The following is a 16,468-nucleotide window of genomic DNA, read 5'->3' as shown; positions in this document are numbered from 1 at the left end:
AACTTCCTTGTTCATGGCTTTTACCCAGTCTGTTGACTCACGTGAGTTTATTGCCTCACCATATGACATGTTATCTTTCATGTCATCCATGTCTAAAGCATAACACAGTTCCTCTGATAGATAGATATAATAGTCATCTAAGTAAGCCAGAGGAGCTCTAGACCGTTTGTGTCCAACCTGAGGCTGTTGAGAAGAAGAACTGAGAATGATTTCAAAAGGTTCACTGTTACTTACAGGTTCTTGCATGTCATCAAAATCATACTATAGATGTAATCTCTACTTTCGATTAAACCTTTATTTGGGTGGTAAAATCTAGTCTTTAGATCCATTGAGATATCTAATAAAAATACACCTTATAGATCTGGTATCGAGTTTATCCCTTAATTGCTCTATAACTTTTATATGAGTTATAGAACCCCATCTACAAAGGCAACCTAGACTAGGTTTTCTTCTTGTCTATGACTCATAAGGGGTTGTGCCAATAGCTTTACATGAAACTCTATTTTGGACATTTATTGTTGTATGTAAAGCTTCTCCTCAAAATACTTTGGGTAATGAAGCATTAGATAATATACATCTAACCATATAAAAAAGAGTCCTATTAAATCTTTAAGCCACACCATTTTGTTGAGGTGTGCCCAGAGTAGTAGTTTGTGGTTTGATCCCATTGATTTTACAATATTCTAAAAATTTATTTGAGGTATATTCTCTTCCCCGATCAGTTCATAAAACTTTAATCTTCTGACCAAGTTGATTTTTGACTTCTTGACGATATTCTTTAAACTTATCTAATGCTTCATACTTATAAGTTATAAGATAGACATAACTTTATCTAGAAAAATTACCAATAAATGATATAAAATATTGTATTTCTTTATGAGTTGGAGTCTGGAAGAGACCACATATGTCTGTGTGTATGATTTCTAATAATTTAGATGCTCTAGTGACATTTTATGGGAATGATTTTCTTGTCATTTTTTCATAAAGACAAGGTTCACATCTATAAAATGATGACTCATTAAAGTCAGGTATTAATTATAATTGAGCAAGTTTTCTCATCTTTTTTAAGTTAATGTGACCAAGTCTTTGGTGCCATACATTTACATCCACATTAAAGACAATATCAATATAAGCAGAAGTCAAAGTAATTTTATTCATGTCTGAGTCATAAATTTTGAACAATCCCTGGTTCTGAAAAAAAAACTCTATCAAATAGGACTCAACCATGCTTTCCTATAGTGACATTTCTTGGTAAAAAATGAACTTCAAAACCCTTGGCAACTAAGGCCGGGATAGACACTAGATTATGTCTCATGGAAAGACACTAGATTACATGTCATGGATGGTACAAACAGGATATTGGACAATAAAACATTATTTTTAGAGGTTTAAATTCGGTAAGTCTCAACACCCATAACATCAGAGTAGGTGTTGTTAACCATGTACACTCGATGTTCACTAGGTTTATAGTCGATCATGTTTACCATCTCTTCTTTGGACATTGCAATATGTCGAGTTGCCCTAGAGTCCACCCACCAAGCGAAAAGAGCATGTTCTGCATAAGAGCATTTCGATATTATGCAGATAATATCTTGTCTCTCCTTTTGCTGATTGTTTTCATTATTTCTACCATTGTTATTATTTGTCTGGCTCCTATAATTTCTCTTGAAGTGTCTTGGTTTTCTACACTTGAAACACTTCACTTGTGAGGTGACTGCTTGCGGCTTTAGAATGTTAGACCATTTTTCTTATCAGCTTTGCCATTTTCTTTAAAGTATTTCTTCTTGAATTGTGGGAACATAGAAGGGTTATAGTCTGCGAAGGTCTATCTTTAGCGAAGTATAATTCGCTCTTTCGTTGTTGTTGCATGTGTTGTTGCTTAATTTTCAGTTGAGCAGGAAGTTCTTCCAAGGTTAGGTTTTTTAAATTCAACCTAAGAGCTGTTTGTACCATCTTCCAAGAAGATGATAATCTATGCAGAATGGTGGATATTTGCATTCAGTCAGGAATTACATTCCTAACAATTGCTAGGTCCTTGGCCATAATAAGCATTTTATTGACATGGACAACAACATTGTCATTTTTATTGTATTCTTCCAAGAAAAGTTGAATGTGGGTTTCTGAGGTTGTGTCATATTTCTTAGATATGACTTCAAACATTGACTTTGTTGTAGGGTAATCCTCAAATAACCTAATGAGATCATTATCCATATATGTTAACATGATGGTTCTTGCCAACATGTTGTCCCTTTTGTATTTAATATATGAGGTTTTAACCTCGTCAAAAGCAATAGAACCAGTGTCACTCATCTCAGTAGTAAGGGCATTCTTGATTCCCTCCAGAGTCAGAACAAGAGCAATCCCCTCTTTTCAAATGTGAAAATTTGTGCCATTAAGTTTATCGCTTTTGGCTAATTCAGTAGTACAAACCCTACTTGTCATTTTTCTGTTGTTGGTTATTTTAATATGGTATAACATGATAAGTTTAAGTCTAACAATCAACAAGTAGAATGATAAGGGAATATCAATTATGAATGCATAAAAGAGCATGCTCATAATAAAAAAAAATCATGATATCAATCTCACTATTTCATGCAAATAAAAAAATGCATTGTAATCAAGCTCTTTGATTTTTACTAAATTAAAATTGAGCTAATTTGCAAACTCTGACCACTCTTCTATAATTACAGAAAAGTCAAAGGACAATTTTATAATAATAATTCCCAAAAAGTAGGACTTAAAAGGAAACAAGGGTTTTTTTGCAAAAAAAATCAGAAAACTGACCCTATTTTAATTTTTTTCGAGATTGAGTCCTTTTTTGAAATTACCAGCAAAAAATAGGACTGGTGATGTAATTTAGAGACATAAAAGTAATAATCAGGAAAGAGAATGGTCATATTATAATTTATAACAGAGGGATATAATTGACAATTAAATTAAAAATAGGGGCAATAAGTTAAATCAACTACAAATGGATAGAATAATCTTTAACGTAAATGTGCAGGGTCAAAAAGTAATTCAGTTGGTCAGGGACTTGGCCGAGAATAACTAAAAAAGAACTTGGTCAAACAATAAATTGAATATGATAGGGATATGACTGAACTTTCCAAAAAAGACCAGGGGCAAAAGTGTATTTATGCCTGTAAACAGGTATAAATATGGTAATTCTTAAAAAAATATTAGAATCTTCTGGATGAAGCTTTTGATATTTATTATATTTTTTTCAGGCGATAAACACAAGTATGCTCTCTGTCGTTCACCGAAAAATAGGAGCAACGACAGATGGGGTTCAGCCAGTGAGATTTTCTTTTATTTGTTTCAAACTGAGAGGAGAAAGAAAAATAAATCATAGGTAGATCACCTGAGAAGAGGCTGATCTCCGTTGGTGTGTTCCAAAAAAAGAACAGGGGCCTTCGTTCTATGTCTGTGTATTTTTTCATTTTTTTTGATATTTCAGACTACGAGAGGATGTCGATCTCTGAAGGGTTGTTCGCTGAAAAAACATAAACTATATAAAGGAGACTACAGGTATGCAAATGGTAATCCCCTTTCTTTGTTGTCTGTTTCCCCCCCTTTTTCTTATCGAGGTCACCACCGATGACCTTCTTTTAAAAGAAAACAGAGGTCGCCGATAACTGGCGACCCTCTAAAGAAAGAAAAAATGTTTCTTTCTTCTTCTTTTCTATTTCATTTAGGGAGGTCGCCTGATGCCGGTGACTTTTTTTTTTTTTTATGCGAGTTACAGAAGACTCCCCTTTCTTTAAAAAAAACATTACTATAAGGAAATATAACTTCCTTTTTCTTTTGAGATCTAATAGAGACAGACACAGGCCTCGGTTCGGGGTTTGAGTTCTTTCCTTTTTTTTTAAATTTTTTGTTTATTGATGTCCCTGACTATGTGCCAAATGTGTGATAAACCATTTGGTTTAAATAGTTAGCCGGATGGATTTGCTAGGCCAAAAAAAAATTCAATAGAACAATAATAAATAAAAAAATTGTTCCTCCCCTTTGTTTTTTTTTCAGCAAAGGGAGGTAGAAACAAGCCAGATGAGAGCAAAAGATACAAGGGTTCACCTTTTTTTTTGATGAAGCAGTTTGCAACAGGCTACCTTAAAAAAAAAGAAATAGAGAACCCAATTCCCTTTTTGTTATTTACTGTCATGGGCAGACTAAAAAAGAAGGTCCTTGTTATTTGAAAACAAGAACAGTGGTGGTCGGAATCCAGCGACCTGCAAGATATGTCTAAACAAAGGCACTGACCTTCATTTTTTTTAATCTGATTTTTTGAAGATGATTGATTGGTGATTCAGAGATGGTCTTGCGCACACCTCCAAAGCTAGCTCTGATACCACTGAAGGATCGAGATTTAGGGAACGATAAAAGATTTTTTATTGTAAACGACCTTCTTTAAAGGGGGTTTAGTTCATGCACCAGTGATCAGGTGAGAAAACTCTCTTACTATTTATAGAGCAAGGGTTGTTGGGAATTTACCTTCTTTTGGGTAGTTGTTGACTGCAACCTTAGTTATGCAGCTTCACTTTGAGCTTATCCAGAATGAAGAGATCATTCTGGATAAGACCCTCAAGCAGGGTAGTTTCACCCGTTAAGAAGCGAGTGATCCCTCTTCTCTCTTTAACGGATGAGATTCTCCATGAAGCATGGCCATGGTAGGGATGGTAGTGGACCGGGGCGGGGGACAAGGTCTCCACCCCCGCCCCGTTTCAAAATCTGAACCTTCATCCCCACCTCCATCCCCGTTTCATGCCCTCCATCCCCAGTCCAAACGGGGGCGAGGCAGGGCGGAGCCCCATTTCCCCTTAGTCTATAGTCATCCCTTAAAGGATTGGGGACGGGGCGGGAAAAAGCTTAAGTCCATCCCCACCTCCATCCCCGGTCCAAACGGGGCGAGGCGGAGCGGAGCCCCGTTGTCCCCCGGTCCACTGCCATCTCTAGGCCATGGTTATCAACATATATAAATGACCTTGTAAGTTCATTGAGGATAAAAACTGCATCCCAAACATCATGGCCACGGAAGTATGAAATCTTTAATGGATTTTAAATAGTGCTCCCAAACTACTTTATAAGGATTTGCTAAATCCATGACCATTATGAAATCCACTTTTTCATTTCCAAGAGGTAATTTCCAAACAGAGTCTTAATTATACAGAGAGCTACAAAATTGACATTCGAGCATTTACTGCTTTTGCGGGATAATGACACTTTTTATAGCATAAAGAGAGCCCTTTGTTCCTTCTTTAGACTCCATCAGATTGATGGGGTTCTTTCAATTTCAACATCCAAGTAACTTTATGCATAGTAAAAAACAAAACAAGGGGTTGAATGAGATAACTTGATGCTTGGGTCACACTATCATAGCCGATGATTCTCAAGTAGAATTCCTCCTCTGGCTATTCCCCAGCTTGCCTATCAAAAAATAAAAACTCAGTTACAACAAACCACACTTTAATTTGTGCTGATCTTTAGATAATCACTGTTTTAATGCACAAAAAATGGTAAAACTCAAAAGAAAGAGGATATGAAACTCTGGGGAATTAAAGATTTGCAACAAATTTAGCGTCAGAACTCTTCACGAGTTTTTTCTTTTCTCTTCTCAGGTGCTTTTATTATTGATATTATTTAAGATCTAGGTAAATTTATGAATTACATGAAAGTTTAGGCGGTAATCTGAAAACTACCCTAATAAGACAAGAGAAAGGTCAGAAAAGCTCTTTGACAAATTAACATGGTCACCCATTGAGAGAGGCGACGAGTCTTTAGAACTCTCTCTCTCTCTCTCTCTCTCTCTCTCTCTCTCTCATCATCGTATTTTAAAAGAGGGGAGAAGGAAAAGTCATTGTTCGCCATTCAATCCCACCATGAATCCAATTTCCTGCGAGATACAGCCGGAAATTGGATTTCATGAGGAGAAGAAGAGGGAAGGAGGAGGAGATCATGGTCAAAGTGAGGCTTGGCAGATCAGGACTATTGGATCGTGTGAGATCGAAGAAGAGATAACGATGGGAGGAGGAGGAGGAGGAGGAGGAGGAGGAGGAGGAGGAGGGAGTGGTGATGGGTTGTGGTATGTGGCCGTCGGGAAGAACGAAGAGTCGAGCATAGACGCTCTCCAATGGACGTTGAGGAGCGCTCTCAACAAGGCTGACCATTCCTCTTATCCTTCTCCCTATCCTCCTCCTCCACCTTCCTCTTGCTCGCCGTCCTTCGTCTATCTGGTTCATGTCTTCCCTCCCGTCACTCACATCCCTACTCCTGGTATGCTCTCTTTCTCTCACTTCTTTTCCTGCGTTGATTCACAAAATGCTAATCGAATGTTTGCCTGGGCTGAGAGGGTTGAGAGCAGATTCCGTAATCGGCCGGGTATTTTACAAAGGTACTCGGCCCAATCACTCCCATACATCACTCTTCTTTCAAAAGTACTCAGCCCAATCACTGACTGCCACGTCCCACCGATCGCCCTTCTTAACAGAGCATCTTGCAAAATACTCTGTCCGATTACTGGATCTTCCCTTCCAGAGGGTAGTTCAACGACTCCGAGCACGCGCACTCTGGACTTTGAGACAGGTGGTCTGATGATTCATCAAAAACTGGGGCAACCTTAAGCCACGGAGGTACGGTCCCCAGCTAAAACGGAAAGAAGATGCTCACCTACCTTTCCCGTTGTCTCCTAGCTTAGATTATCTAGCAGAACGAAGATCAGCCAAATTGGTGGTTATATCCCATCGCCACCGCACATCTCAATTGAGGAATGTGTGTGTCAGTCTCACTCTTACATATCTCAAATGGGATGCATGGTTTTCTTCGTAAAGAATTGAATATAATGATTGATTATATAGAGGGGGATGTTTCAAATGATTGGTCTGAGCATCTTGTCAGTGATTGGGTCGAGTACCTTTGCCGAGCATCTTGTCAGTGATTGGACCTTTTGCAATCCTTTTTGGTTTAAATTCAGTATCACCAAAAATCTATAATGTTGTCAGTACCCGTGCGAATCGGCTTGCCTGAATTGGCCGATTCGTAGTGCATCGGCAAAATAATCGATATGATACTAACCTGAATGAGCTATTTTTTAATCAATATAAAAATGCTTAAAATTAAAATTTTAATATTATTTTTAACATATGTCATGTTCATAGAATATTTTTAAATTATTTTTTAGTCTATTCAGAACGATTCACTTGAGAACAGGTATCAGACCGATTCACCTGAATCGTTTGGCCAAACGATTTGATAGCCGATAAGATTTTGATAACATTGGTCTAACATTCTCAGCTCGATCACCTGATCCGATCACATTAGAAAAAAAATGAAAAAACCATCAATGGTTAGGTTTTTTGTCAGATAGCAGACCCAAACCTGAATGCCGATCACAAAAAAATGCCAACCGAGTATATATATATATATATATATATATATATATATATATATTCTCAGTCTCAAACCCAACTTCGGTAATACGTTGGTCGGGCGGTAACCCAACCCTGTTTGACCTCACTACAATAAAATAGACTTTTAGTGACAGACTTTTCCACCGAAGGCCCCAGGATCTCTCACTAAAAGCCGCAAGAGTATTTTATATGCATTTTTAGTGAATATAAGCTCTATAAATTATATGAATCGGGTTTGGGATCTCATTTTCTTCATCCGAAAAACCCGAACCCGGTTGGCAGCGTCCCTCTATACAATTACATGATTGCAATACGGCAGGTGACATGTCAAATCAATAGTCATGAGTGTTTGGCATCGTCACCGTCCATCCTTATGATCAATGGCCAACTTTGCGAACAGCTGATGAGGATGTCATACGCACCTTTGGTGTGAAAAAGTGTTCTCTCAGCATTTGTGATGGATCAGGCTGCCCTCCTTTGTCTGCCACGGACAGGAGGTCGGCCACGAGTTGTCCAGCGCGGAGCCTCTGTCCACGGAAACAAGGTCCGACCAGCCCCTGTTGGAATTCGTTTTCACTGAAAGCATGGCCCTCCCGTTGAAATAGAGGACTCTTTCCACGCGGAACATGTTTCAATGGAAGGATGTGAGTAGGGGTGTCAATGGTTCCGGTTTATCCGAAACTGACCCATACCAAACCCTATATGGTCCAGGTATGATGATAAATAAGAAGACCCGATTAAGACCTGGGTCCCGACCCAAAGGTCCGATTAATACATGGATTGGAGTATAGTTTGTGAAATTTATACCAGGCTCGGGCTTGACCTGAGTTTCGATTAAGACCCACAAATTTTCAATGTAAAAATGATAGAAATATTATTTTACCATGTATGGCGCCCTGGGTCTGGTTCATGTAGGCCAGGTCTGGTTTCACTCGACTCTGAACCAAACTCGACCGGTTGACACCCGGTTCTATTCTACCCAAACACATGGCCCCACACATTTCTATGGAATCCCTCCACTTTCTATGGCACACAAACGTGCTAAAAAGAAATAGTATGCCTGCTTGACCGCACGGCATGTGTTGCCGGGCCCCACAAAATATGGCATGAACTGTTCAATATTTGCGGAGCCCGCAGCTCACATTCCACATAAGACACATGTTGGGCACTCAGGCAAGGGCACTTCAGGCCATACTGAACATAACTTTATTCAATCCTCACCTCTAGGTAGGGTTGGCAAAATCTGACACGACCCGCCAACCCGCTTCTTAGCTGGGTTCGGGTTTGGCTTAAACGGGTTCGTGTTGTAAATGGGTTGACTCGCCTAACCCGTTTATTAAATGGGTCGGGTTCGTGTTAGGGGTATGCCAACCCGCCAACCTGGCTTACCCGTTTAATAAATGGGTTAGGCGGGTGGGTCAACCCGCTTACCCGAACCCGACCCGCCAACCCGCCTGTTTACCCGACCCGACCCATTTATTAAACAGGTTAACCGTGTCATGTCAGGTTACCCGTTTAATAAACGGGTAGGGTTTGTGTTGAGGTATGCTGACCCGCCAACCCGACCCGATTGCCACCCCTACCTCTAGGGCTGGGAAACAAGCCGGGCTGCTCGAGGCACGGCTCATGTTCTAATGGTAAAGAGCTCATTCGAACTTGTGAAATAGGCTTGGCAAGCTGAATATGCACAGGAGATACTGGACTCGTATAAGCTGGTTATGTATTAAAAACTATATTTTATAAGTATTTTTTTTTTGTAATCCATCTTTCGGCTCTAAACTAATGTATTTTTTCTACAAACAAGCCAAATAAAGCTCGGCTTAGCTCACCACAAGAATGAGCCCAAGCTTGAACACTTCACTTCAAGCTCGGCTCGTGCAGCTCGTTTAACAGTCGTACTCACCTTGTATATCACTTAGGGGAGATATACATGAGCTGCAGTCCCATGGTTCCCAGGTGAGATGTGTTGTGAAGATAAAATATAGCGAGGGAGGACAGGTGCAATGCCACGGCACACTTTTGGTGCATTTCTGCACCTGACTACCTACCATCTTTAGATATAGCCTGTCAGTTGTGGAGGGCAACAGCAGATGGCGGGTGATCAGTAGCACACCAAAAGTGTGCAATTCCATTGCACCCGATAAACGATTTCTCAATATTCACACTTCGGGTAAAATTGGGTTATTGGCTTTGAAATTCTGTGAAAAATTATAATCATGCTGCTATGCATCTAATAATCTTGCAGTTGGGAAGCTGGCAAAGAGTCAGGTGAGCCAAGAGCAGCTGAAGGTGTACAAGAAAGAAGAGAACAATAGGAGAAGAAGTCTCCTCCAAAAGTACGTGAGGCTGTGCGACGAAGCCAAGGTAATAATTGGTATGCGATGTGGGTACTTTGAGAAGGGTGCCATGCTCGTGTTGAACCATGTCTGCACTGGTACTGGTACTTCATGGGTATGGCTCGAGCCAGTTTCTGATCTGACCTCATTTAAACCTGACATATTACCCATTATGTCCATCCATCCATTCATAGTAGTTGTTTTCACATACACAGACATACATGCGTACACTCAAACATATATGCATAGATACAATATTTTTCTTGAAAAACGATACATATTTACATAAGGAAGGGAGACCGTCCAACCAAAGAAAGGTCCAAAATCTACAACCAATCATAATCGATGGTGTTCCTTCTCGAATGATTGAGTTTTTCATCGATCAGACTTTACATATTGGATTTTTATGATTCGTTGTTTAGTGAGCGTTATGATTTTTCAATGTTTAGATGCATTTTTGAAAGCGCTAAAAATCAACGACCCACAACACTTTGTAATGTAAAGTTTTAAATGTATTATGAGCCGTCCATTTTTCATGTTTTGAAAAACATGTCTATATGTCATAAAGTCTTCGTGTAAAGCATATTTCTTACTAAATAAATTATAAAGAACAAATATATGAGGTCGGATCGATGAGATGTTCAAGAATTGGAGAACGGGAGCCTTCCCATTCTCCTCCCTTTTCGTTGATCGTAGATTTTGGACCTTCCCTTGGTTTGACGTATATATATATATATATATATATATATATGCTGTAGCAAACATTTGAAAATTTACTTGTTGCACCTATATACGACATAGATAAGTAGACACACTATACTACACTATACTATACTAATTCAATGCGTCAACTAGGTTCCAGATAGGAATTTCCTGGATTCATTGTGGACCCCATAACCAGCTCACCAAGATTAGTTTCCAATTTGGCTATAACCAGCAAGAGACAGACACCCTAAGTATTGAACTCATGATGTTCTTCAACTTGAATGCCACAAGCCAACCCACCTAGCCATATGTGCGGAGCTCTTGTGGGTTGTCGGTGACTGCTAAACACTTTGGTACTTAGCAAGTTAAAAGAACCCTTATATTTTGTGTGTGTATCTATAATTCAAATTTGAGGGATTGAATTGATGCATCAGTCATTCAATTGTCATTGAACATGTTTAATAATTTTATGAAGATTTTTTTAAAAAAAAGCATTATATGAGTAATATAGATTTATTAACTGTAATTGGAAAATGCACCTTGACTCGACTTATTTTCTATATAGAATTAGTAAAATTGTAACGAGTTTTGACATGCTCATGACTATTAATGCATCAAACTATAATACCATATTTGAATTTGTAAAGGTTTAAATTTGTGGTCAAGTTTGATAACATTCATGTTGGTTGTGTGTGGCCTTTGCCTGTGTCTGTATATATTCATAAACTATTTTTTGTGCGCCATTACACATTTTTTGATCAGTTTCCAAAATTTTGACTTGAAAGCAGGTTAAGGTGGATACAATTCTGATAGAGAGCAACACAACAGCGAAGGCCATTCTGGAACTCATTCCAGTACTTCACATCAGAAGGCTTGTCATCGGTTCGAAGCGCTCCTCTAGGTACCATCCATCATCCCTTCATCAAAATGGATCATGATCTCCACTACTGCTGCTACTGGTTTATCATCCCTTTGTTTTACAACTGAATCATTGAACAGTCATGGAAAGAAAAGACAAGCAAAATTTTTGCAAGGAACTAATGACAGGCTTTGTTTGGGAGCCCTGAATTGGAGGTGTTTCGCGGTATATCCTAGTGCTCTCATGCTCTGCTGTTTAGAAGCAGTGGTGTTATACCAAAACACTTGCATTAGATCTGGAGATGGCAGTCTTAACACCACATTTCAACTCATTTACATGAGAATGTTTTTGGCAAATCAATATTTTGGTAACACATGAAAATGGTATTTCCATCTCAATGCAATGTTCCCAAATAGAGCCTAAAAGTACTCATGAGACAAGAGCAAGACTTGTGCCATTGTTTATTATTTTGAAAATGTTGCCCCAATCATGTTTAATGAAGTCATACTTTGGCAGCAATTGGTACCTGCCACGTGTCATAGATAGGTCAAACTATGTTTAGCAGAGTGTGTTGTAGGGGTGGCAATTTCTGACACGACCCGCCTCTTAGGCGGGTTCGGGTTGGGCTTAAGCCAACCCGTTTAATAAACGGGTCGACCCGTGTAACCCGTTTATTAAACAGGTCGGGTTCGGGTTGGGGGTATGCCAACCCGCCAACCTGGCTGACCCGTTTAATAAACGGGTTAGGCGGGTGGGTCAACCCGCCAACCCGACCCGCCAACCCGCCAACCCGACCCGTCAACCCGCCAACCCGTCTGCCCGACCTGTCAACCCGACCCGTCAACCCGACCCGCCAACCTGACCCGCGAACCTGAAAACCCGTTTACCCGACCCAACCCATTTATTAAATGGGTTGGCGGGTCGTGTCGGGTTACCCGTTTATTAAACGGGTCGGGTTCGTGTTTGCCATAGCTGACCCGTTTAATAAACTGGTCGGGTTCGGGTTGAGGTATGCTGACACGCCAACCCGACCCGATTGCCACCCCTAGTGTGTTGAAAACATCCGTTTCAGTGAAACTTTGAAAGCTTTAAAAAAAGAAAAAAAAACCTCCTTCAAAATCTTAAAAAAAAAGTCATTATTTAGACTAATGCTTAAAGCAGAAGAAATTATATTTAGAAGCGATGCCCTTCAAAAAGCTCAAATATGGATTTGATTTTATCAGAAGATTTTTTTGAATCACAATGAGTTTCGGTCTGAATTCCATAGTAACTATACCCTAACTTGATTTTCAAGGAAAATATTTCATATCTCTGTAAATCCTTTTTTATCTTGTTTTACCAAATTAAAAAAATTAGTTGCTGACTTCTGTAACTCATTTTTCATGCCTGTTCCTTAATGATCTTAAACCTATTGTTTGATTTATCCATTTACAGAAAATAAAGTGCAAAAAACACTTCTCATATCATGATAGTTAGCCAATCACAACCATCACTATGCCGTCTACCAGCAATTGGAATGACAAATTAGAATTTGGAGCTATAACCATGAAGTCAATTGGAGACAAGTGGTTTTGGCGAAATAAATTAGGAAAACGGCTAAGAAGCGGTTAATCATATGGAAGTGGAACTGGTGGCTATATTAGGCTTCAGGGTACATTTGGAAAGAAAGAGATGAATCTCCAAGGCGTTTGATGACAGGGCAGGAAAATCTCAAGTTCAGGGCAGAGAATAAATGGCGAGGGATGGATTTATCATAGATTAACATCTTGAAGAGTGGCTAGCATTGCAATTTTTGAATAATTTTCAATTGCCTTAGTTTCTATGCAGCACTTTGAGTACAGTTATTTTGTGATTCTGCGGTGATTATTTTTCATCTTGTGAGTGTGATTTTGTTCTTTACTTTGTGTTGTATTATTCTTGTTTTGACATAAAACCTCACTTCATGTTACATATATTTTAGAGACAATGTTCTACAATTTAAATGATGAAGCTTTAATAGGTGAAATTGATTATTAACTTCTTTGTTGTTGGGATCACCATAATCCTCTTAGTATCTTATCATTATGCTAAAATCATGGAGAACACTACTATCCAAGAATATGATTGAGAGATGAATCAAAGTATCTTTGATTTTTGTAATATATCAAATTTTTGGGAGGAAAATTTCTTCCACTACCACAATGCTTATGAAAACTAACAGTTGCCAATAATCTCATCTCCCCCTTTGGAGCAAAGTTATGTTTTTTGTTTTACTTTGTTTCTTGTCTCATTTTTTTTTTCAACTTAAATTTCTTCAGATGGTCAAAGAAGACATCATCAAAAGCTGAATTTTTGCAGAAGAATGCACCCGAGTTTTGTGAGGTCATAGTTATCTGTGATGGCAAGCCAGTTTCAGAGTCCCAGAACATAATTGGATTTGAATCTTCATCACCTTCTTCAGCTTCTTACAGGAAAAATACTGCAAGCCCAAGAAATCTTCACAACTCAAAAAGCAAGAATGAAGTTTCACCACGCCAACAAGAGCGCAACTTCTTTGAATGCACCTGTTTCTCTAGTAAATTCAGTTGAATCAACACTTTCTTGTTGTATGACCAGGTGACAATGTATCTTGTCTTCAATGTGATCAAGGTTACTTTTATGATCACTAGCAAAACCAAAGTTTCTTTTTTCACAATTTTGTTTGCTAGAACTACAGACGCTACAAGGAATATGGTGCAAGAGAAGGCACCAAAATAGTAGCAGCAGTAGGAACAGTCGCAGTATATATATATATATATATATACACACACACTTCAGTAGTAAGGATGATAATCCTTCCAAGAGACAGTACCTTGTCCTCAATATGATGAAGGTTATTCTCATGATCACAAGTAAAACCATAGATTCTTTTGTCACAAGGACTGACTGTTGACAAACTCTTGAGAGGCCTCTGCTAAAACTGCTTGGAGAAGCATGATGATATCATCAAGATGGGCTTGATTTGGTGTTGGTGAAAAATCATGAAAACGGTATGTACTTTAAATGTGATGACTATGACTCCTGCCCACAGATGATATAATGGTCTTCAAGATACTTTGTTGTATCATTATCAGTGTATCATTATGAGTGAATGTTTATCAACAAAACATTACGTATGACATCAGCTAGGGCTGCATGATTGGCAGCGGGTCTATGGAGAAAGTGCTGACCCTTTCATCCCAGGTTCGGGTGCCTTTAAGTGGTGGGCTCCGTAAGGGCTTCTATGTCAAATGATGAGATTCGTATTCGTCGAGACTCCCTGGCTGCTACACGGGCAGTCAAATTTCTATAGGTGTTGCCCTGTGTAGCAGGGGTCATAGCCTCAGAGTTTTAAGCTGCCGGCACAACGCCCTTAGGTATGACATGCTGAGCCAGTGCGACCAGGTCTTAGTGTCGGATGCAGTTTCTTTGGGTCATAAATCCAAAAAAAAAAAAGTAATATAATCCAATTGATTCATCTCCATGGTTTCATGGTCGCTTGCATTTATTCTTCCATTGTAAACATACGTTTTCTGACCAAGTAAATTTCTCCATCACAATCACAGTATTCATAATTAGTGTTAATAATATCTTCCTTTATGATTTAAAGCAAAAGGGAGCGGAAAATTCCATATAGAGGCCAACCTTTTGCCTCTAATTCCAAAAAAAGCCCTCACATTTCTGAATTTCCTGACATGGGACCAAGGTTTTCTAAAATCTGCCAAACAGAGACTTGCTGTTACCCTATCAGAAAATTCAGAAACGTCACTTTAGACATTGAACGTAGGGGTGGCAAAACCTGACACGAAGGCGGGTTTGGGTTGGGCTTAAACTAACCCGTTTAATAAACGGATCGACCCGCCTAACCCGTTTATTAAACTGGTCAGGTTCATGTTAGGGGTATGCCAACCCGCCAACCCGGCTAACCCATTTAATAAACGGGTTAGGCGGGTGGGTCAACCCGCCAACCTGCCTACCAACCCGCCAACCTGTTTACCCGACCCAACCCGTTTATTAAACGGGTTGGCGGGTCGTGTCGGGTTACCCGTTTAATAAACGGGTCGGGTTCATGTTTGCCACAGCCGACCCGTTTAATAAACGGTTCGGGTTCGGGTTGAGGTATGCTGACCCGCCAACCCGCCGGGTCGACCCTCCAACCCGACCCGATTGCCACCCCTAATTGAACGCTAGCTTGACGTCACTAGTTGGCAGTTTTAAGGAATCATGTTGCTCAAATCATGAAATTTAGAAAAGTGAGGCTCATTTTTTATATTAAGTAAAAAGTTGAGTAAAAAGTTAAGTAAAAGTTTTAAGGAATCATGTAAGGTTTTAACAACATTGCTTTAGACAAAAGAAACACAAGCAATTGCATAAAAAAGAACCGTACTGTATGGCAAAAATGACATGTTTCTTGAAAGACCTTGAAGTTTTAGAAATTCATCTATTGTTCAAAATTACAAATATTATTATTTTTAGGACCATTTTAGCCTTTACATCTATAATTTTCAATGCAAATTTTCTTCATATGCAAATTTTCTCTATCTCCATTGGAAACACCTTAACCGCCGCCATCACCGGCAGCTGCTGCATCAACTGATGATTAATCTCCATCACCTTATCAAAAATTAGTCTCCGATGGATCCCCTGGTGGTGCAAGTATGGTGGATTTCGCTATGATTGGAGGGGCCACCACTTGACGTAAGAGAATGACCTGGGTTTTTTGATCGAAACTCGATCCTCGAAACCTCGCAAATACCTGAGTTACTGTGCATTAAAATTTACCAAATTCGGATAAAATAAGTGAGATTTTTTTTAAACTCAAACTGACAAACATCATAAATACTTGAATTACCTTGTATAAAAAATGTAATAACGTTGCATAAAAAAATTATAATATTTTTTTTAACTTGAACTGATAAACCTCGCAAATACTTGAGTTACTTCGCATAAAAAATGAAATAACGTTGCATAAAAAATCTACAAAATTTATTTTTAACTCGAATTGACAAACTTCACAAATACTTAAGTTACCTCACATAAACAATTTACGAAATTCACACAAAATAAGTGCGAGAGAACTTTCTTTTAAACTATTGAAACTCCAAACATTATAAATACCTAAGTTACTTCACATACAAAATTCCTAAAGTTGCATAAAAAATTTATGA

The 16,468-nt window shown here is 38.9% G+C and overlaps 1 protein-coding gene across 1 annotated transcript; it reads left to right on the top strand.

The window, feature by feature from the left end:
* Nucleotides 1–5,876: 5,876 nt before the first annotated feature.
* LOC149811664 (uncharacterized) lies at nt 5,877–14,077 on the top strand. Its single transcript, XM_089992893.1, has 4 exons — nt 5,877–6,270; nt 9,649–9,767; nt 11,233–11,345; nt 13,601–14,077. The coding sequence occupies exons 1-4, from the start codon at nt 5,877–5,879 to the stop codon at nt 13,869–13,871; spliced, it is 897 nt and encodes a 298-aa protein (XP_089849019.1). The 3' UTR covers nt 13,872–14,077.
* Nucleotides 14,078–16,468: the final 2,391 nt, after the last annotated feature.

The sequence above is a fragment of the Nuphar pumila genome, chromosome 17 (assembly GCF_984573655.1).
Source record: "Nuphar pumila chromosome 17, dmNupPumi1.hap1.1, whole genome shotgun sequence".
Taxonomy (NCBI): Eukaryota; Viridiplantae; Streptophyta; class Magnoliopsida; order Nymphaeales; family Nymphaeaceae; genus Nuphar; species Nuphar pumila.
Note: the sequence above shows the minus strand (reverse complement) of the source record. Positions and strands in the feature narration are given on the sequence as shown.

What these genes read in the sequence shown, in the direction of transcription:
- LOC149811664 (XM_089992893.1), top strand. Translation starts at nt 5,877, where the DNA reads ATGAATCCAATTTCCTGCGAGATACAGCCGGAAATTGGATTTCATGAG. An exon ending in GGCTGTGCGACGAAGCCAAG is followed by an intron (nt 9,768 to 11,232) that starts GTAATAATTGGT and finishes ACTTGAAAGCAG; the next exon opens with GTTAAGGTGGATACAATTCT. An exon ending in GGTTCGAAGCGCTCCTCTAG is followed by an intron (nt 11,346 to 13,600) that starts GTACCATCCATC and finishes AAATTTCTTCAG; the next exon opens with ATGGTCAAAGAAGACATCAT.